General features: G+C 44.2%; 1 protein-coding gene across 1 annotated transcript; it reads left to right on the forward strand.

The window, feature by feature from the left end:
• The first annotated feature begins 1,953 nt into the window (after window positions 1–1,953).
• LOC128345411 (C-C chemokine receptor type 4-like) lies at window positions 1,954–20,149 on the forward strand. Its single transcript, XM_053297291.1, has 2 exons — window positions 1,954–1,985; window positions 18,739–20,149. The coding sequence occupies exon 2, from the start codon at window positions 19,076–19,078 to the stop codon at window positions 20,147–20,149; it is 1,074 nt and encodes a 357-aa protein (XP_053153266.1). The 5' UTR covers window positions 1,954–1,985; window positions 18,739–19,075.
• The last annotated feature ends 915 nt before the right edge of the window (window positions 20,150–21,064 follow it).

The following is a 21,064-nucleotide window of genomic DNA, read 5'->3' on the forward strand; positions in this document are numbered from 1 at the left end:
CCCTGCATTTTACCCCCTTTGCAGCATTAACTTTATTTTCTTTGTTTGCAGTCCCCAGCTCTGAACTCCCGTATCTAGTTACCAATGTGTCTGAATCTGCTATGGTTGCAGGTGCTATTTTAAGTAAAGTCTGATGTTCAGCTCTGGAAACATCCCTGGGATGTATCTCTGCCCAAGCACTTAGAAATATAATTTTGACTGAGAAATACATGTTCCTAGCTCTGTGCTGTGTTGGTAATTTTGATACTGGCTCCTAGGGGTGGGAAGTGTCCTAGGAGCTATATCCTAGAAGCCTGATACTGGCTTCTTCCAGGCCAGCTCCATTAATGTGCAATCAACCTATTTATTTATTTTTATTTATTTAAAACATTTATACTCCACCACTCCAGTACACTACTGCTCAGGGAGGCAGCCCACAACATTAATAAAAAGGTACAATGTAAAATAAGACTAATGAAGTTAACTAAATTAAGTTAAACAAGTTAAAAGACTGAGCTAAAACTGCATTCAAATTTTTTTAAAGTTTCAAGTTAAATGTTATTTAATTTGAAACTAGCTAAAAATTGAGAACTATAAAAACTAAAGAACTTACCAGATATAAACAGAGATGAAACATTTAAGAATCTCTTTTAAAAGATGTGTTTTCAATTGTTTTTTAAGAACACTGAAGGAGGGAGCATGGCAAAGGTCTTTGGGGAGGGGGGTGTAGAGCTGAGGGGGCACAGCCAAGAAGGCCCTGCCTCTAGTCCTCTCTGTTAGTGGCAGGGCCATGAGCAGGGCCCTGAGATAATGAGCAGAGGGCCCAGGCAGGTTTGTATGGGTGAATGCAGTCCGACAGGTACCCCCAGCCCCAAGCCATGTAAAGCTTTAAAGGTCAAGACCAGCACCTTGAATTTAGCCCAGAAGTGCTGCAGGATGAAGCTGCCGCAGGATAAGTGTAACGCTCGTGAAGCAACTTGCACCCACGAGCATCCTTGCAGCAGCATTCTGGACCAGCTGAAACTTCCGAATCATTCATTCATTCATTCATTTATGTTATTCTTATAGTTGCATACCACCTTTCATTAAAACAATCTCAAGGCAGTTCACACAGAAAAATTAAAATGAGATTATAAAAATTGCACAGTTAAAATATTAAGCTAGAGTATAAAAACATACTATGGATCTGACTAAAAAGATTTAAAACACAAACACAATATAACCATACAAAATACAAAGCAGCAGCAGTAGAGACAATCATTATTTATTTATCTTCAAGAGCAGACCCATGTAGAACGTATTGCAGTAGTCGAATCTGGATGTTACCAAAGCATGAGTGACTGAGGTCAGGTCTGACTTCTCCAAGTATGGTCACAGTGGCATACCAGCCATAGTTTGTAAAAGGCATACTTCTTCACACCGCAACCACATGTGCCTCCAAGACAGTGTTGGATCCAGAAACACACCCAAGCTGCCGACTTAGTCATTCAGAGGGAGTGTGTATGATCCCATCCAAGACTAGATTTACCTCATTACTCAGATGATCAGTTCTGTACCAGCCCAGAGCACTTCTGTCTTATCTGGATTTAGTTTCAGCTTGTTTGCTGAACAATCATCTCCTATGTGAGAGCCCCTGGTGGCGCAGTGGTAAAACTGCCGCCCTGTAACCAGAAGGTTGCAAGTTCGATCCTGACCAGGGGCTCAAGGTTGACTCAGCCTTCCATCCTTCAGAGGTCGGTAAAATGAGTACCCAGAATGTTGGGGGCAATATGCTAAAAATCATTGTAAACCGCTTAGAGAGCTCCGGCTATAGAGCGGTATATAAATGTAAGTGCTATTGCTATTGCTAAGTGCTATCATGGAGGAACTGCAGGATTTACACCATATTGGCATGATGCTTCTTGCTGCTTTAGACCCAGAGCAAAAGAGGGAAGCAAACATGATCTTATTTGATTGAACCTTTGGCTTAAAACCCTTGGTCCTTCAGAGAACCAAACATGTACAAGGTTAGTATATTTACTTGCCATTATCCCTTGTTGCCCTTGCCTCTCCTCCTCTTATCTTTACTGACTGCCCTCCTCCCCCATGTTTACATGTTAGATTGCAGGCTCTTTGGGGCAGGGATCTGTCTTTTGTACTTGTTATTCGCTAAAGCACCACGTACACATGTGGCAGTGCATTTTATATCTATTATTATTTTTCATATCAGTGGTAATAAATGAACACCATCCACCAGTACCTATTTTCAGTGATTAGTTTTATAAAATAGAGACTGTTGGACTTAAGTCTGCTGGAAAACCATACCTTCTGGATTATAGAACCATAATCCCAGAGTTCAGAAGCAGTGGAGAAGGAAATGCACTTTGCATATGCTTGCTAAGCATCATGAAGATAAGGGAAATCCACTTTGTACTTGCTTGGAGGCTTTTTCTCTCTCTCTTGGGTGGGAGGGGGTTGACCTCTTATTTAAAGATGATGAACTGATCCACTGATTCTCCCCAGAATGACATAAGGCATTCATTAAACATCTTTGCAGCCAGCTTTGGCATTCATAACCAGGATACAACCAAGGGCAGTACAGGCAGAGAGGGATTTGCTTCCCTCAATGGTTTCCTCTGACAAGGTCAGGAAAGAGGAAGAGGAATAGTCAGGCAGTGGTGTCAGAGCTGAGTGGGGGCAGGGCAGAGGAGAGCATGGAGAGAAAGAATGCAGAGCACTCTGGGGCAATGCTTGGAGCTGACTTGTTAGAACAAGCCCAGGATTTCTGGATGGATGATTGAACTGGGATACCATATGACACCATGCAAAGACCACACAGTCTAATTCCTCTGTCTAGAGTGGGGTGCACAGCTCAGATGCCCTAATGGACCAGAACCAACCATGATATGGCATTTGGGGGCCGAGGTCAGTTTTCAGAGCATTATCACATTAAAAGAAATTATTAAAAATATTAATGAAAGCAATTCACTGAATACACTCTGACTGAGAACCAAAGGGGGCATTAAGATGTGGCCCTTGGGCATAGACCCCCAGTGAACTGCTCAGAGTCCCAAATCTCATCAGCCACTTTCCTCCTTCATGACATTTTCCAGAAAGGAAAGGAAGTGCAGCTGTCACTGGGGTAGCTAGCACATGGGAGGCCTGTGTTACCGCCTACCCCCACCCTGGACTATGGCCCCACTAGTGGTGCACACACACCCCACTCGCCTGCAACAGTGGGGACCCATGTGCTTCCCCATTCAGCCCCTGTCAGCAGGGAGGGGCCATGTGATGAGTGAGTGAGGGAGCAGTCAATGGCAGCAGCAGGAGTGGTCGGTGGCCAGCTGTTGTATGCCTGCCTTACTTGCCCAATGTGTAAGGGCCATTTTGATGAAGCCAGAAAGCACATGAAGACCCTGCTCAAGGCTGACTTCCGCTTCTCAGGGTTCTGTTGAGAAGAGAGCAGATGTTTCCATATATGAGAAAACCAAATATGACTGTAAAGGGAAGCAAAAGAGTTCTCTGTAACAATCCTTGAGAGGTGGCTTTGAATTACAGCCCTCCATTTGTCCAATATATTACCGCCCTGAAATTCTGCCTCTACCACTTGGAGTTTCACAGTTCTCTCCACTCCTGCTTGTCTCCAGAATGTGTTTGAATATTCCTCTGAGAAAATGCTAGGGGCTTCCTTGACTCTAATTTTAATGGCATGATGTTTGCTAATTCCCCTCTCTCTTCTGTTCAGCCAACGGTGGTGTCAGACTGAAGAGGCAGGAAATCTAACCTCTGCTTAAAATAACCTAGTTCTTTGGTAGCTACAGCCAAGCCAGTATGCAGTCTGAACTTGCATGGTTACAGAGTGAGAGCAAGCATAGACTATGGAGAAGAAACTGGCATCCTGACAATCTTACATTATAGGTTTAGAAAGAAGTTTCTAGCCCTCATGGAAACATGTGTACATTGATTAAGAAATTGGTTTTTTGCAATATTAGGGGGCGGGGGGCTCTAGTTATGGCTTCTAAAGCCAGGAGCTGCAACTCTCACTATTCTTTTCACAGTCTCCATTTTGTAGCAAAGATTGTTCCTCTCCTCCACCACCAGCCAAACTTAAGTAGCTGTCACAGTGAACTGCACACTGCAGACACAGTTCTGGAAAGTAGCGCCACACCTTCCTCTTTAGTCAGTTGACACATAGATATTGCACAGAGCAAAGCCACATCTCAGGAGAAAAAGAGCTGAGAAACAAGACGCCTCTTTTCTTGGGGATGAAGGAAGCCCTAGCTCAGTGGTTGGTATCTGCTCAGCATGCAGAAAGTCCCAGGTTCAATCTCTCACATCAGCTGAGAAAAATGTATGTATGAAGCCCTGGAGATCCACTGCCAGTCAGAGTAGATAATCCTTTGCTAGATGGAAGAATGACCTGACTCGGCAGCAGATGGCAGCTTCCTATGTTCCTATTCAATTCTCTGCTTTTCTCAACACACAGAGGACATTTTAAAATCAGCCTTCATGGAAGTTTTCCCGTATAGCTCTATAACCTCACATAAAAACAAAAAATAATTCCACAAACACAAGCCAACACCCAACATCACAGACCTTGCCCATGGCTGGTATTCTAAGCAGAGTTGCTGCCTGAGCGAGAGGCCGGGAGGAGGAGAGCAAGATGATGACACAAGAAGAGCAGTTGGTGTAATGATGGGGTTGGGCAAGCAATGAACAGCAGTTCCATGTTATATAAAGAGAGCACAACTCTTGGGCCGGCTAAGTGTTCAGGCAATGGCTGCCTGCGACGTCTGTAGCGGCCTGCGATTCATGCCTGGAATGTCACTGCCCTTCCCCTTCCCCTTTTCTCCGCTTGCACAACTGCAATACAAGCCGAGCTCTCTTTGTCTGTGGTCTCCCCCGCCCCCAGCCCTTCCCCCACCTACAATGCTGGGAAGGCTGCCGCCACTGGTGGCGTCGATGGCGGCTGGTGTCATGTTGCAGTCTCGGCCTAGCCAATGGGGAGGAGAGGCAGGGGACACACGAGAGGCTTGGCTATGCAGCTAATTAATCTCTTTTTGCTTCAGTAGGTTTCCGCTCAGCAGCAATATAGGAAGATGCTGAGAGGCATCATCTTATACTGCAGGGGAGGAAGCAATGGTAAAAGCCTCCTGTATTCTACCAAAGAAAACCACAGGGCTCTGTGGTCACCACAGGAATCGAAATCGACTTGATGGCACACTTTACTTTACTTTAGGTTTCCGGTCAGCACGCACCAATGTTACGGGATTCGTTGGGTCCTTGATGGAGGGGGAGGAATTGTTTTCCTTCGTCTTGCATTGATTTGCGATGGCCTTTCCCCTGCAATATAGGGAATGGGGAAAGTAGCATGTCCTAGCTGGGCAAGTTCTTTTCTGTTCTGGAGTTAAGCAGCTGGTCTGTCATACAGTGTTGCCAGCAGGAACGGTGCGGTAGAAAATGCGAACTGAACAAAAAGGCACCTTTAAAATGGTGATTTCCTTCTGTTTAGCAGGAGGAAAGTAACTGCCCCTATCCAGCCCCAGCACAGCGTCCCTCCAGTGTCTGCCTGCTGGTGTCTACTTTGTTTCTTTTTAGATTGTGAGCCATGTGGAAACAGGGAACCATCTTGTTTATTTGTCTATGTAAAACACTTTGACAATTCTTATCAAAAGGGGATAGAATACTTGTGGCAGAGAAGGGGATTCAGGAAAAGGGAGATTGGTCTTGTGGAGAGAGGAGAGCTGGTCTTGTGGTAGCAAGCATGACTTGTACTCTTAGCTAAGCAAGGTCTGCCCTGGTTTCTTATAAATGGGAGACTAGAAGTGTGAGCACTGTAAGATATTCCCCTCAGGGGATGGAGCTGCTCTGGGAAGAGCAGAATATTCCAATTTCCCTCCCTGGCTTCTCCAAGATAGGGCTGAGAGAGATTTCTGCCTGCAACCTTGGGGAAGCCGCTGCCAGCCTGTGAAGAAAATACTGAGCTAGATAGACCAATGGTCTGACTTAATATATGGCAGCTTCCTATGTTCCTGGTGTGTATCATATCAGGGTGAAGGTGGGGATTTGCTAGACCAGCCACTCAGAGCTAGGATGACAGGGGCCAAAGTCCATCTCAGAGCCTTCTGGGGTTTTGCCTATCCATCACCCAGAACAGAGTTGGAGGGGAGGGGAGGGGAGGAGCACTAGCTCTGAAGTCCCAGCCAAATTACCAGTGCTGTGGGAAATTTGGAACATGAATAATATGGTTGCCCCCATTGCAGCTCAGTAAAGATGTCGCCTGTATTTAAATCCAGAGAGGCACCTCTCTCTCTGTTCCTGAGTCCAGCACTCAGGTTGTGGTGCTCAAGCTAGCCTGGAACTGAAAGCCATGCCTTCTGACTTGGGTTGGGGGGATCTCTGCATGCACAGAGGCCAGAAGAGTGCCATAGGCAGGGCAGCCTTGGGGTGAGATGCTAGGTGGGGCACCACTGCTCACGGGGCGGTGGGCTGAGTGGCAACCAAGTAATGATTGTTAAAGGTACCTTCCGGTGCCCTTTGCCTCCCACCCTGGTTCCGCTTTTGAAATATTCTAATTCAAAATAGGGTTGTTCTGTTCCAAGCTCGAAACTAGGGGTGCTAATCCCAGTGCCCCTTTGCTAGCTGTGAGCACACATTGTCTCACAGACACTGGAAACTGGTGCTAGGTGGCACCTAGTCATTCCCTTTGCCTTCCACTTTGTAATAGTCTTTGTGGAGGGTAAAACCTTCCTTGGGGAAGTAATCTCTTTTTGGCATCACATACAAAACAACTGGCTCAAATCCGAACTGGTTTGACTTAAAACAAAAACAAAAACTTTTTATTCAATTTTTCACAACATAAGATACACACATGCACACACACAAAGAAAAAAAGAGAAAAAAGAAAGAAAACACAAACTAAACAAACAAACAAAAAACAAGAGGACTTCCATCTCTTCATTAGAACAAGTATCAGTTACAATACCCAAGTCCTGCCTTGATTTAATTAAAACCAAGCAATTTAGTTCTCCTGGTCCTGGCATTATCCTTGGAAGTATCAAAGTCTGGTGTGGTCTGAGGGACTTTTGCCCAATTTCTATCTCATTTGAGATCTAGCTAGGGTGATCCATGTCCTCATTACATCTAGACTGGCTTTCTGGAACATGCTGCTCTATGTGAGAGTGCCTTTGAAGACCCTTTGGAAATATCAGCTGGTGCAAACTGAGGCCACACAAGAGTCCTGACTGGGTCTAGTCTTAGGGACCACATCACACTGGCCCTCCATGAACTGCATTGGTTGCCAGCTTTTTAAAAAGTGTAATTTGGTGATTATCTTTAAAACCTTAGATTATTTGGGGCCAATGTGCCTGAGACACCACCTTTCCCAACACAAATCTGCCCAACCAATAAAAAAAACTGGCAGGGAGGGTCTCTTTTGTGTGCCATCCTCCTAGCTGCTACTCAGAATAGGGCCTTCTCTTCAGTGGTGGTGGTAATTCCCCCTCCCCCAATAAATCCAGCTGACACCCCCCCGTTTGATGTCATTTTGGTGACTTTTAGATTTGTATCTAGCCAGCTTTCCCCATTATTAGCTAGGGAAAGGTTTTTGCTTTGCTTTGTTTTGTACTTTAATGAGTACTGGGAAATGCCATATACATTCTAAGAATTACTATTGTGTTGGGGTGGATGGGTTCAAGTTTAATGAGGAACTTGGAAGAGAAAGAGGTACTGGCCGCTTGCGCATGGCTATTTTGTTACAACTGATCAAAACTGTACAAATCAACCTTTCAGAAGCATTTCTGCTGCTTATTTGATACTCCCTCTAGAGGACAGCTGTTCACAATTGCCAAAAACCAGAAAAGAGATCAGGCTGAATATGTACACCAGAGCGGAAAGGGCAAGTTAGGAAACAGCCATCTAAAAAGTAAATACAGTAGCTTATGTGACATTCTGTATCTGTCCCCTCACCCGCCCTGTATTGCTTGTTTACAGCTGTTGCATATATGTATTTTTAATGTGAATTTTATGGAGCTGTTTGAAATGCAAGTATGTGCAGGAGGTAAATGGTTAAAGGAATGTTTATGTGACAGAGAGAGATTGCAGTAGTGGGACCCTTGCAGGCAGTTTTGAGGAGACCTTGTTCAGAATGGGGGCAAGGAAAAACAGTTAGGCAGAGGGATTGGTTAATAGAAGGATTTTGGGAGGGCGAGTCTTGAGGACAAAAATAAGACTGAAGAAGGAAGTGACTTTTCTAAAGAAGGGAGAAGAGAGGGTTTTATTTAAAGGCAGAGGAGTTTCTATACTCTAAAAAGAGAACCAATTTTCTGTTTAGGAGAAGAAAAGGGATGGGGAAGTCCTCAAAAGAAAGAGGGGAAGTTCTCAAGGAGGAAGCAGATCTAAAACAAAACAAACTAACCAAGCAAGTCATCCTACCATGGAAATGAAAGTCACAAAGAAAGATTCTTACCAGTAAACACACACACACACACACACCCACTTATATGTTCTCATTTTGATACCTAATACCAATATGCTTATAAAAACCTGTTCAACAACATCTGAGTAAGCCTAAGTGAAATAAATAAAACTTGTTATTTCAATGCTACAAAGGTGTTAGAACTCCCCCCCCCCTTCCCCACCTTCTCCAGGGTGCTTTCCAGACTAGCTGCTCATTATTAGCAGCAAAATCCCTCCATTCGGGCAAGTCGCATTCCAAATGTAAACAGTAGTGGGGGCAGTCTCGCAGCAACTAACAACCCGACAAAACAGCTACTTTCCCATGCCAGATATATGACGTCCTAGCTCCATTTTGCAGTGATTAAATTCGAAACAAAGTATTGGAAATGTGAACAGTACCCTGCTGTCCATGTAGGGACTGCGGTGTCAGGACGCACGAAGTGTGGAAGCGCACTTCCGAGATGCATCCTGACCCCGTTGTAGGGTCTAGTCTGGAAAGTGCCCAGGAGGTTTTCCACTATGCTGCAGGGTAACTGCAGTTCGTCTGCAGTTGCCACTGGCTCGTCTGGTGGCTTCCTGCTGAAATAAGAGCCTCCCCATCTCTAACAACTTTTAAAAAGGCAGTCAAGACACATTTGTTTACTCAGGCTTTTAATTAGATACTGTTTTAATTGTGTTTTAATAGTTTAAATGTTTATAGTTTTTAAATTTAGTTAGTTTTAAAGAGCCCCTGGTGGCGCAGTGGTAAAACTGCTGCCCTGTAACCAGAAGGTTGCAAGTTCGATCCTGACCAGGGGCTCAAGGTTGACTCAGCCTTCCATCCTTCCGAGGTCGGTAAAATGAGTACCCAGAATGTTGGGGGGCAATATGCTAAAATCATTGTAAACCGCTTAGAGAGCTCCGGCTATAGAGCAGTATATAAATGTAAGTGCTATTGCTATTGCTAAATTGTTGTAATGTTTTAACCTTTTTATCTGTTGTTTTTATTGTTTTGTTGTAAACCACCCAGAGACTTGCGTTTTGGGTGGTATACCAATGTGTTAAATAAATTAAATAAAATGTGTTAACTAACTAACTAACTAACTAAACTAACTATCATCTTGGAGAAGTGTAATAAGGGATAAGCTCTGTCACAAGTCTTTCATAACTGTGATATTTGTCTCAGGTATGTCAAAGAGCCTAAGTGGCTACCAGTCACTCTAAGGCATGCACATGCTCACAAGTTTTTTAAAATGTCTGCTCAGTTAATTTTAGATCCCACTCAGGTTATTATTATTATTATTATTACATTTATATCCCGCTCTTCCTCCAAGGAGCCCAGAGCTGTGTACTACACACTTGAGTTTCTCTTTCACAACAACCCTGTGAAGTAGGTTGGGCTGAGAGAGAAGTGACTGGTCCAGTCATCCAGCTAGTTTCATGGCTGAATGGGGATTTGAACTCGGGTCTCCCCGGTCCTAGTCCAGCACTCTAACCACTACACCATGCTGGTTGAATCAGGAAGGCCCCACTCTGAATGCACATGTGCACACACTGCCTTGATACTGCCACTCAGAACAAAACTCATTCCGCCCACAGAGGGGGGGAAAATAAGAAGAGAAACTAGTGGCTACCTAGCTGAAGAGTGACTGTCATATCCTACATGATGTGCAATGCAATGCTGGCATTGTTGATCAGCCAGCACTGCTGCACATGTGGAATAGGGATGTGAATGAATTGTGATTCAAATGGCAATTTGCAACACATCCTCTGCACCTTTAAAACAGAGGAGAGCATGTGCACACCTGCACTTCCACTGCTCCCTGCCACTTCCTGAATCAGCACCACTCCTCCCAGCTATCTTGGTGCACGAGTGGTACTCTCCCCTGCACATGCGTGATGTCCATTTGCATGGCCAGGACCCATGCTGAGATCACACAAATGGCTACCACAAATGCATAGAGGCTATGTGCATGCCAGCATCACACGGGGGTAGCTGGGGAGAGCACCGCTGGCGCACAAAGATAGCTGGGAGGAGCACTGCTGATTCAGGAAGTGGCAGTGAGCAGCGAAGGAGCAGGTATGCACCTGCTCTCCTCCATTTTAAAGGTGCGGGGGATGTGTTAGGAATCATCCTTCGGATCACAATCTGTGTTCATCCCTAATGTGGAAGGCAGCCCCGGCAGTGTCGTGCAAGAGTGTAGTTGGGTTACAACTTAGAACTGTGGCCACAGTTGTGCAGCACAACTTACAGTGTTTCCAGTGTAAGTAGTGCTGTGCAACTGCAAATGTGCTGTTTTAAGCGGCTGTGAAACTGCCCTCTTGTGCAGCTCCACCAGAGCTGCTTTCCATGGGCCCAGGAGCATCAGCCAACCAGCACTTACAAATGTGCAATTGCATTGCACGTGACGTGGGCCCCTGTTTTCAAAAGGTCCATAAAATGGCAGTAGACATGTGGCTAAAAGGGGAGGGGTGCAAGGGGTGCAGTGGCACATGAGCCACTGAAGCCTGGGGGCCACGCCCTTCTGTGCCCTCCTGCTCCCTATGGGCATGCCCCCTGCCTTTATGGCACCTGCCGATCATGCCATCCATCCTGCCTCCCTTTGCTGACAGGATCTAATGACATTATCGCACTGGCACCTGTTCTCAGTGGGATGGGGCAGTATGCTCACACCAACATGGTGATGTCATTATATTGCACAAGCAAAGGGAAGCTAGATAGGCAGTGTGAGCAGCAGGTAAGCCATAGGATGACACAAGCGGTGGGCAGGTGGCAGTGCCAAGGCAAGCAACAGTACAGGGCTGCCTCAGAGACCACCTTAAATCTTGCCCCAGGGTCACCCCGCCCATGTTGTTACACCCCAGAATGGCAGAGCCCTGCTGCAAGGGGGAGGAGGGTAGCATCTGGGCTGTTTCTTAAGGGCTAGAGTGGAGCTCCCTTGTACTGGAACGAAGGAATGCAAACAGGAGGGACAGCATTCCATTTGTTGAGAGTGGGGAGAGAGAAAGATGACACTTTTGGGAGATCAGGCATGCAGCTACAATGGAGCACAGGGACATGGACATGGCCGTCCTTGGGCTGACAGTGCCTCAAGCACTTCCAGGCACTGCCAGTGGCTGAGGTGTGTGGAGGGAGCGATGGGCTTATTGCATTTGTTGCTGAAGTGCAAAATTATATTGCCATTTTGGAAGGAGGGAACTGACAGAGGCCAGAGGTCAATATCACTATTATTATTAAAAGGAGGAAGCCCTGATCAGTGGGGAACAGGTGAACCACCAGGGCCTTGCTCGTGGCTAAATGTATGATTCTACAAAACTGGGAATGCAAACACTTTTGCGATATTGGAAACTGGCTTTCTGACCGCCTCGCTCTAGCCGTGCCTGAACTTCCCCCCTTTCGTGACAGAATGTGAGGCTGTGCACATGACCTCACTGGGGAGGGTAAGCAGGCTGCAGGGAAGGCAGGTGGTTTCCTGCCTTCCCCAACAGATGAGCAGCTGCTGGAGCAGAAGGACTGCCCCCCACCCACATCACAGGGTGCCCCAGGGCATGTGGGGCAGTGGCTCCTGTTATAGCAGCTGCCACACTTGGCGCAGCCGCTCCTCCCCCCCCCACTGCTGAAAATGGCGGTGGGCCAGAGGGGAGCCATTTTACCCAGTGCCAATTGGGTACCTCAGCTAAATGGTGGGTTTGTAAGTGGAGTTTGGCACGGGTGCAGCACCAGGAACAATCTTGCTCCCAGCACTTCACATGGACATTCTGACCCAGGCTGGGCTGCCCTAGTCTGGGTTAGGCGGCACATGTGAATACTCTTTGTGTCTTTCTAAGCATGACAAGATCTGGCATGTGCTTCTGAACTTATTTTCCAACTGACGCCTACTCTATCTTTCCCTCATCTCTCTATCTTTTTTCATTTCCTTTTTTGAGGGGAAGAGGAGGACAGACAGGTGACTGATTTATTGCTTACAAGTAGTTTTTAAAGAATTGTATATTGTATTGATGAACCTCAGATTTTGTACCAAAAACTCCTAGAGAGTGTGTTGTAAATATTTATAACCACCTTTATTCTGTTCTTCAAAAACAGTAAATTTAAAAAAAAGAGTATTTCACACACAAACCACCATGGTTATTTGAAATGGCCATAGCCCAAAGCACAAAACACCATGATTAGGTGATTCAGCCCCTGCTAACTGGGCAAAGAGACACCTTTTAACTTGGTGATTCTCTTTATTTAGCAGGAGGAGAGTAACTGGCCCTATCCACCTCTAGCACAGTACCTCTAGTGACTGTTGCTGGTGTCTATCTGATGTTTCTTTTTAGATTGTGAGCCCTTTTGGGACAGGGATCCAACTTATTTGTTTGTTTGTTTTCTCTCTGTGTAAACAGCTTTGGAAACATTTGTTGAAAAGCAGAATATAAATATTTGACGTCGTTGATTCAGTCGCTGGCAACCTTTCAAAAGCTGTGTGCCAAGTTTTCAGGAGTGGCTTGGGGAGGGGTGCCCCTTGAAGCAAAGTTGGCATCCCCACATTGCGAGCCCCACCCCACCCACCTGTGAAGCTGCCCCACCCACCCCCATGTTAATGGCCATGCTCCCAGCCACTGGACTCTATGTTGGGACAGAAGCCTGGCACCGATTGCCATCTCTCTTCTTCCCAGCTGTATTCAGTGCTGTTCTCCAGCCAGCATTAAGCAACACCAGCTTCCCAATGCATTTGAGGAGCAGACAAGGCACAGAAGTTAGTGAGTGGAGGGGAGAGAGTGTGTGCAGGAGGAAGATCAGCTGCTACAATGCCTGCTGCCCTCTTCTGGCTGGCATGTAACTGCTTGTTGTAGCAGGCAGTGGACACCCAGAACTGGCTGTACCACCTGGTGAACTCTCTCTTGTATGGGCATACTCATTTTTTCAGAGCATGCACATTCAAGAGAGAGAGCCAGCTGGCACAGCCAGAGAGACCTCTATCCCAGATCCTGTAGGTGTGTTGATTTTATATATACATGTGTCAACTTGCCAGCCAGAGACAGGCAGCAGGCATCACAGCACCCAATCCTCCTAGCAGTGTGAGTGCTGCTCAAAATAATTTCATGTGCCAATTTTGTCACCTGTGCCATAGGTTGCTGATCTCTGGTCCAAAGCAACAGAGGAAAATTATGCTGCTTGTGTGATCAATGAGTCATGCAGTTCCTTTTGCTGTGGCGGATGAGTTAGGCGATTCCTAAGTATCAGCAGATTTTATTTCAAATTCTTACATTTCAGTTCCTGTTTTCCAAGATCTCTGGGTATATTAAGCTGACACAAATTTAATCGGGCTCAATGAGTAATTCAATTTGCAGCAGCCTGTTTTTTTGTTTTTTTAAAAAATCCTTGCATTTGAAGTCTTGTGCTTGGCCTGTTCAAAATCATGCATCCATGTGTAACTGGCAAGTACAGCATTCTCTTCAGATCCAGCTGAACATTATCACCAGACTTGCTTGCTGCAGTAATGGAGTGAGTATAATCTTGGTAAAGCTAAAAATGTTAGGCATTTGCTAAGAAAACAAGGGAGCAGACTTGTTTGGTGGGAGATGATACGGTGGAGATAGTCTTTATTAAATATAGGGCTGCATGATATAATGAGATAAAATCAGCAGAGGAGAGCCTCTTGTTTACTTAATTTGGTTACTTATTACTTTTAGTGTATATTATATCTATTTTATTGTTGTGAGTTGCCCTGAGCAGTAGTGTGCTGGAGGGGTGGGGTATAAATATTTTAAATAAAATACATAATAAATAGGGGAACAAAGTTTCCACAGCAGAATTGTGAATACCTAGATAATTTCACCCATTTCAATCCATTTCAGTGATGAAATTTCACCCATTTTAACTTGGCTTTTGAACAGGCTTTTGAACAGTGGAGTCTGGCACTGCCTTGGTCAGCTTGATGGATGGTCTCCAACTCGGTATTGACACAGGGAGGTGTGGTGAACTAGGTCCCCTGACCTCCCCTGTCCCAAGTTCATTAACATTTCCTCTGTAGAGCTGCTGCTATTGGTCTCCTTTGAGAGAAAACTAATTTTAAAACCTTCTCGGTTCTATCGAGAACCAGGGTGAACTCAAAATATAGGCCAAATGCCTTAAAACCTCTTTAAAGAGGTTACCAGAGAGCAGGCACGCAGGGGTACAAAATGGAGCACTGTTCCAGCCTAGATCAAGTTTAAAACAATCCAAATCAAGTTTAAGTAGATATAAAAAGCAGGACAGTTTACAAGCAGACAAGGCAGAAATGGTTAAAATGCACAAGCGAGGTACCCTTCTTTCTGTCTGGTGTTAGATAGTAGGCTCAGTAGACTGTAGGTCTTAAGTTGCAGTTCACAGAACAAAATGTTGCATCATGGTGAAGTCTGCTTGCTCCTAGGAGCCATGCAGCCTGGCCTCAGCTAACAAAGCGAAACACACACAAAAGGAACATTCTGGAGCCAGCAATCTCAAGAGTTCCTCCGGGGTGGACAAACTACGACCCCACCTTAACACAAAAGCTGACTGTTTCCTTTATACAGAAGAGTTTGCAAATTTAGCACAGAAAGAGATACATCCACCTCCCAAACCTCTTTCCACCGTTCATTTACTTAGCGAGGCCATATTTGCATGCAATGCGGAACCAGAGTTGAATGAGGCAGAGGTTTCTGGACTGTTATGTCCAAATGCATACCAGCCCCACTGGAACTCCAGTTTCACACAGAAAGCAACCCGAGGTTCTGTCCTCCGAACTCCAGTCTGTACCCTCGGATTGAAGTGAGTTTCACCACTCCAATCTGAGGTTTAACACAGCCTGTGTTATGTTTGAATGAGGAAACACAGGCTGCACTCCCTCAAGCTGGAGTTGAGGGCGTAAGCAACTCCCATTGGCAGTGCAGACTGCCCTTCATGAAAGAAGGAAGCCCGCACAGCCAGTTTCCCCTCCCGTCTGCACTCTTGCTGACTGCAGGCTCTGGTGGAGTCCAGATGGTGTTGCTTGGAGACTGTTGCTCTGCAAAGTGAGAGTTAATGTATGGCATTCTGTAAGGCTCCATACCATCTCCAATGCTTTTTAACATCTACATGAAACTGCTGGGAGAGATCAGGTGATTTGGTGCAGGGTGTTATCAATATGTGGATGACACCCAATTCTATTTCTCCATATCAGCTTCACCAGCAAATGGTATAACCTCTTTAAATGCCTGCCTGAAGGTAGTAATGGGCTGGATGAGGGATAACAAACTGAAGTTGACTCCAAATAAGATGGAGCTACCGACTGTGGGGGTGCAGGACCTGAGAGATGGTTTAGAACTGCCTGTTCTGGATGGGGTTACACTCTCCTAAAAATAACAAGTATGTAGCCTGGGAGTGCCCCTCAATCCAGAACTCTAGTTTCTCAGGCTGAGGCAGTGGCCAGGTGAGCTTTTTAGCAATGGCCAATGGCCTTAAAACAGTGGTACATATGCTGGTAACCTCCAGTTTTGACTACTATAGTGAGTTCTACATGGGACTGCCTTTTTATGTATTCCAGAAACTACAATTGGTGCAGAATGTGGCAGGTAGACTGGTCTCTGCAGTGTCCCAAAGAGACCATATAACACCAATTTAAAAAGAACGGCACTGGCTGCCTATATGTTTCTGAGCAAAATACAAAGTGCTGGTTATTACCTATCAAGCTCTTAATGGCTGGGGTCCAGGATATTTGGTGCCTATTAAGATCATCCGAGGAGGTTCAGTCACGGCTGCCCCTGGCTCATTTGGTGGCAACTAGGGACCGGGCCTTCTCTGTGGCTGCCCCAGAACTTTGGAATATGTTCCCTGTCAAAACAAGAGCTTTTCCATCTCTGATTGGTTTTTAAAAGACCCTCAAGACATATCTGTTTTCTCAGACTTATAAGTAACTGCTTTTATTCTGTGAAGTTATTTTTATTCTGTTTATATTGGTTACATTTTAAATTATGAACACTGCCTAGAGATACACATAACAGGTGGTATATAAATATGACAAACAAACAAACAAACAAACAAATTTTTGTTGCTTCATGTAAGTGCTCTAAGCAGCTGGGAAGCGCACTAAATGAAGAAAGGATGTTACTATGTAGAATCAGGAAGTCTTGTAGCTTCTTTAAAAAACAACAACTCAAGAGTGATACATACTGGATATGCACCATTCTAGTATAAATGTAATTTTTTAAAAAGAAAAAAGCTTTAAGGGTTTCCCTGGCATGGAGAGGGGAAGAACAACACTACCAGTGATGCCAACGCTCATAACTGAATACAAACTTACATTTCCCCTAAAATAATTCTGCTCGCAACTTACTCCTGCTGATTTGATTTTTTAAATATTTCATATCTTTCCTGTGTGCTTCAAAGGCATCTGACTCGCTACTGTTGGAGGCAATGAGCCAGCAAGATTATTCTTTATTCTTCCCACTGCTAGTTGTACTCTGTCTACAGTAGTTATTGCCCCATACTTCCAGTTTATAGGGGAAACTCTTTAAAGAGATCTTAAAACCACAGTACATATCTCACACAGTTATATAAGCAATAATCAACTAAACTTACAATAAAATAATGCCCAAAATAATAAGGCCAAACACTAAAACAGAATACCACTATCAAACACCACCAATATACCAATTCCGATCCTCATTTAGACCTCTAGGCACCTTCGTTTTGATGGTTTGAATCCAGAACAACTCCTTGGATAACAAAACTCTATTCATGCCACCTGTATTCGATGTAAACTTTTCTCAGAACCAGAATTGTAACTGGTCTGTGTTTTATAGCTGCTTCCCTCTTATACACTAGGAAATCTTATGTGGATTTAACTAAAGTGTTTGTAAATCCCTCAGGACCATTTCCTGAAAGACCAAAATATGAAGATTATTTGACAGAAGATTGAAATGGGATTTAGGCTTTGAAATAACTTCATTCCTAGCCTGGAAGATCACAATATGGACACTTTTGATTTGTTTTATGTTGCCCTCCCCATCTCAAAATCATTGGGCAGGTGACAAGAAGGAACACAATTAACATTTAAAATATCACATTATGTGATTCTGCATTTATATTTTAAATTATTGCTGTCACACTCTAATTGCTGTCACACTCTAATGAGAAGGAGAGCTGGTCTTGTGGTAGCAAGCATGAATTGTCCCCTTTGCTAAGCAGGGTCCGCCTGCTTTGCATTTGAATGGGAGATTACATGTTTGCATGGTAAAATATTCCCCTTAGTGGATGGAGCCACTCTGGGAAGAGCATCTGCATGCAGAAAGTTCCAAGTTCTCTGCCGGGCATCTCCAAGATAGAGCTCAGAGAGACTCCTGCCTGCAATCTTGGAGAAGCTGCTGCCAGTCTGTGTAGACAATACTGAGCTAGATGGACTAATGGTCTGACTCAATATATGGCAGCTTCCTATGTTCCTAATAGCATGAGTAGGATCAAATAATGATGTCTAACAGTTCTGTGCCTAAAAAAGAAAACCTATAGTCTTAATCGTATTTAATATTTGCCTCCAACATTGAATTTTAAAAAGAAATTCAGAATAAGAATTCCCACTTCAATTGTAGCTTAAGATAAGCTTTGCAAGAGATTGATTGTACCAGAGTTAAAATGTCATAATTTAAAATAAAATAACACATTAAATACTGATATAGAACTGGCTCCACCTTCAGGGCTACCTCCAATGTTTAAGGAAGAAGACTGGGGCCAAAGACCAAAGCAAAGAAAGAAAGAAAGAAAGAAGAAAGGTGCAGGTGCTTAAACCCTAAATTGTATGCAAGTGCCATCTATGAAACTATATACAATCTTTTCTGCTTACCCACTGAAGAATCTGAACCTTAAATTGCAGTTTCCATGCTTCTTAGAGTATGGGTACATTTGTAAGAGTCTAACCCAGGGGTGTAACTATAATAGGGCAAGGGGAGACAGTTGTCTGGGGGCCCACTGCCTTGCCCCCCCCCGAGGCAAGTCACATGACTGACTCCCCCAGCTACACACCTGGCCGGGCCTCCTTCAGTTGTATTCATCCTCTGAAATTGATGTGAGTGTTAAGACCTGGAGCTACCAGAACAGCATGTCTTTCCCTAGTACCCTTAAATGACTTGCATCATCCACAGTTTACAAAACCTTTTTTAAAAAAATTAGGATGATGTTCATGGTGGGGGGGCATTTTAAAATCTTGTCTCTGGGCCCACTCCAACCTTGCTACGCCCCTAGTCTAACCCTAACCCTAACCCCAGCTGGCAAAAACTAAGATATACTTAAGTACCTTTAGATGCTTCAGCTTGAATCTGCAATCCTATGCCTAAATATGTCTAACCTTTTATTGTCTTCTTTCTTTGTAGGTTGATATGCAGCCCTGGGACTTTCCCAAAGCACCTTCTGTGATTACAGTTATGTATTATCTTGTTGCATAATCTGATGAAGACCCTAAGGGAGGAACAAACTCCAGCTTTCCTACTGGCATTCCAAGCCAGCTACCACTGGCAGATGGATTCAGGGGTGTGGATTTAGGCTGAGGCTCCAAGCTCTACCCTTGATGCTCTGTCTGGGATTACAAAATTCCCTTCCTGTTGGAGCATCTCCAAATGCTGGGCACCTTTCAAGAAGCAAAAATATTTGTTTGGGACACCACTTCCTCCAAAGCAGAAGATCCAGCACTCTAAGGTTTCAAAATAGGAAATGATCCCTACTACACAGGAAACACTCACCACTGAGGAATACATGCTATATTCATCCTATGGGGATCTCTATGATGAAGATCTTGAGCCATGCAACAAAGAAGGAGTGAGGAATTTTGAGTTGTGGTTCCTTCCCACATTTTACTCCCTGGTGTTTCTGCTTGGCTTAATAGAGAACACCCTTGTTGTCCTTGTGCTGCTCAAATACAAGAGACTGAAAAGCATGACTGATATCTACTTACTCAATCTTGCAGTCTCTGACCTGCTTTTAGTTTTTGCTCTACCTTTCTGGTCCTATTATGTAGTAGAGGAGTGGGTCTTTGGAGATGGCTTGTGCAGGTTCATCTCTTGGGTTTATATGCTTGGGTTTTACAGTGGGTCATTTTTTGTCATGCTCATGAGCATCAACAGGTATCTCGCAGTTGTTCATGTTGCGTTTGCCTTGAGAGCAAGAATGGTCAGCTATGGCATTCTTGCCAGTCTCGTTGTCTGGCTAGTGTCCATCTTGGCTGCTCTTCCACAGCTGATATTTAGCCAAACCTTTGATTACTATACTCAAACCATATGTAAGCCAGTGTACCTTGAGAAAAGATGGAAAATTTTTACCTCTCTGGAAATCAATGTTTTAGGCCTTTTGTTTCCTGTTATGGTGATGTTGTTTTGCTACACAAAAATAGTCAAGACCCTGTTGCTCTGCAGAGATGAAAAGAAGAAGAAAGCTGAGAAGATGATATTTGCTGTTGTGATTGTGTTTTTCCTGTTTCAGGCTCCTTATCACATCGTACTTTTACTACGATGTTTGTATGATGTCGGCATTTTTAGAGGGTGTCTAATCAGCCAAAACCTGGACTATGCATCTCAGGCAACTCAAACGCTAGCATTTTTTCACTGTTGTCTCAATCCAATCATCTACTTCTTCATGGGGCAAAAGTTCAAGAAATGCATCAAGTTGCTCTTTAAGAGTTGCATCTCTTCTGGAATACTTTGCAGGACTTGTGAACTTTCTGACACTTTCCACACCGAGTCATCAGGCTCACTCTACAATCAGTCCACAAGTGATGAGACGCCCCTCTGAAGAGACCTCTGATGAAAAATCCAGAAAGAATAGGGCATTGTCTTACACTTCGGAACAGTGATATGTACAGCCACTTTGCTAAAATCCAGTGACTGTACGTTGACAAATAATCAAATAATTGACAAAATAATCAAATTATTTTGTCAAATAATTGACAAAAATCAAATCAAATAAAAATCAAATAAATAAATAATAAACACTGCCTTCAAGTTAAAGCTCTGAAGATGGAAAAGGAGAGTAGAAAAGCAGGAGCCAGGTTAGGAGCAATATGAAAATATATTTTGCATCCCATCCATGGTTTGCAACTGTGCAGAGATCAAAGTGCCATATCTATCCAATTATCCCACAACACAAGTCAGCTCTCATGATCAACTTCAGTACTGGAGTAGATTAAATAAATTCACTTACCCTCTTGTGGGTTTCCTTTCAAGTCTATAGACTCCTTCCTCTTTCAAGCCTTGGGATTTTTCTTCTCCTCTTACAGGCATGATAGCTTTATACCCGTTCTTCAGTTCACCAAAACAAGACCACAGACATTTGCTGTAAGACAATTCAATTCATAGATAAAGTGTTCACTGTGTTTTGCTTCATTAGTTATATTGCCTCAATCTGAACTATATCTCTGGTTTAACTACATGGTCTAAAGTTAAGAACATAAGAACAGCCCTGCTGGATAAAGCACAAGGTCCATCTAGTCCAGCATCCTGTTCCCCACAGTGGCCCACCAGATGCCTCTGAGAAACCTGTCTGCATGGACATGGATCTAGCATGGTCCATGACTATGCTTTGCTCAAAGTGGGGGAAATTAGCACCAAATGGGTACATCTGACAGCTTTATCACAAGACAGTTTCTGACTGAAATCTACATTTGTACTCTATTAGTACAAAAGTAGTACTTTTGAGAAAGTGGTCCCA

This window comes from Hemicordylus capensis, chromosome 2, assembly GCF_027244095.1.
Source record: "Hemicordylus capensis ecotype Gifberg chromosome 2, rHemCap1.1.pri, whole genome shotgun sequence".
Lineage (NCBI taxonomy): Eukaryota > Metazoa > Chordata > Lepidosauria > Squamata > Cordylidae > Hemicordylus > Hemicordylus capensis.

What these genes read in the sequence shown, in the direction of transcription:
- LOC128345411 (XM_053297291.1), top strand. Translation starts at nt 19,076, where the DNA reads ATGATCCCTACTACACAGGAAACACTCACCACTGAGGAATACATGCTA.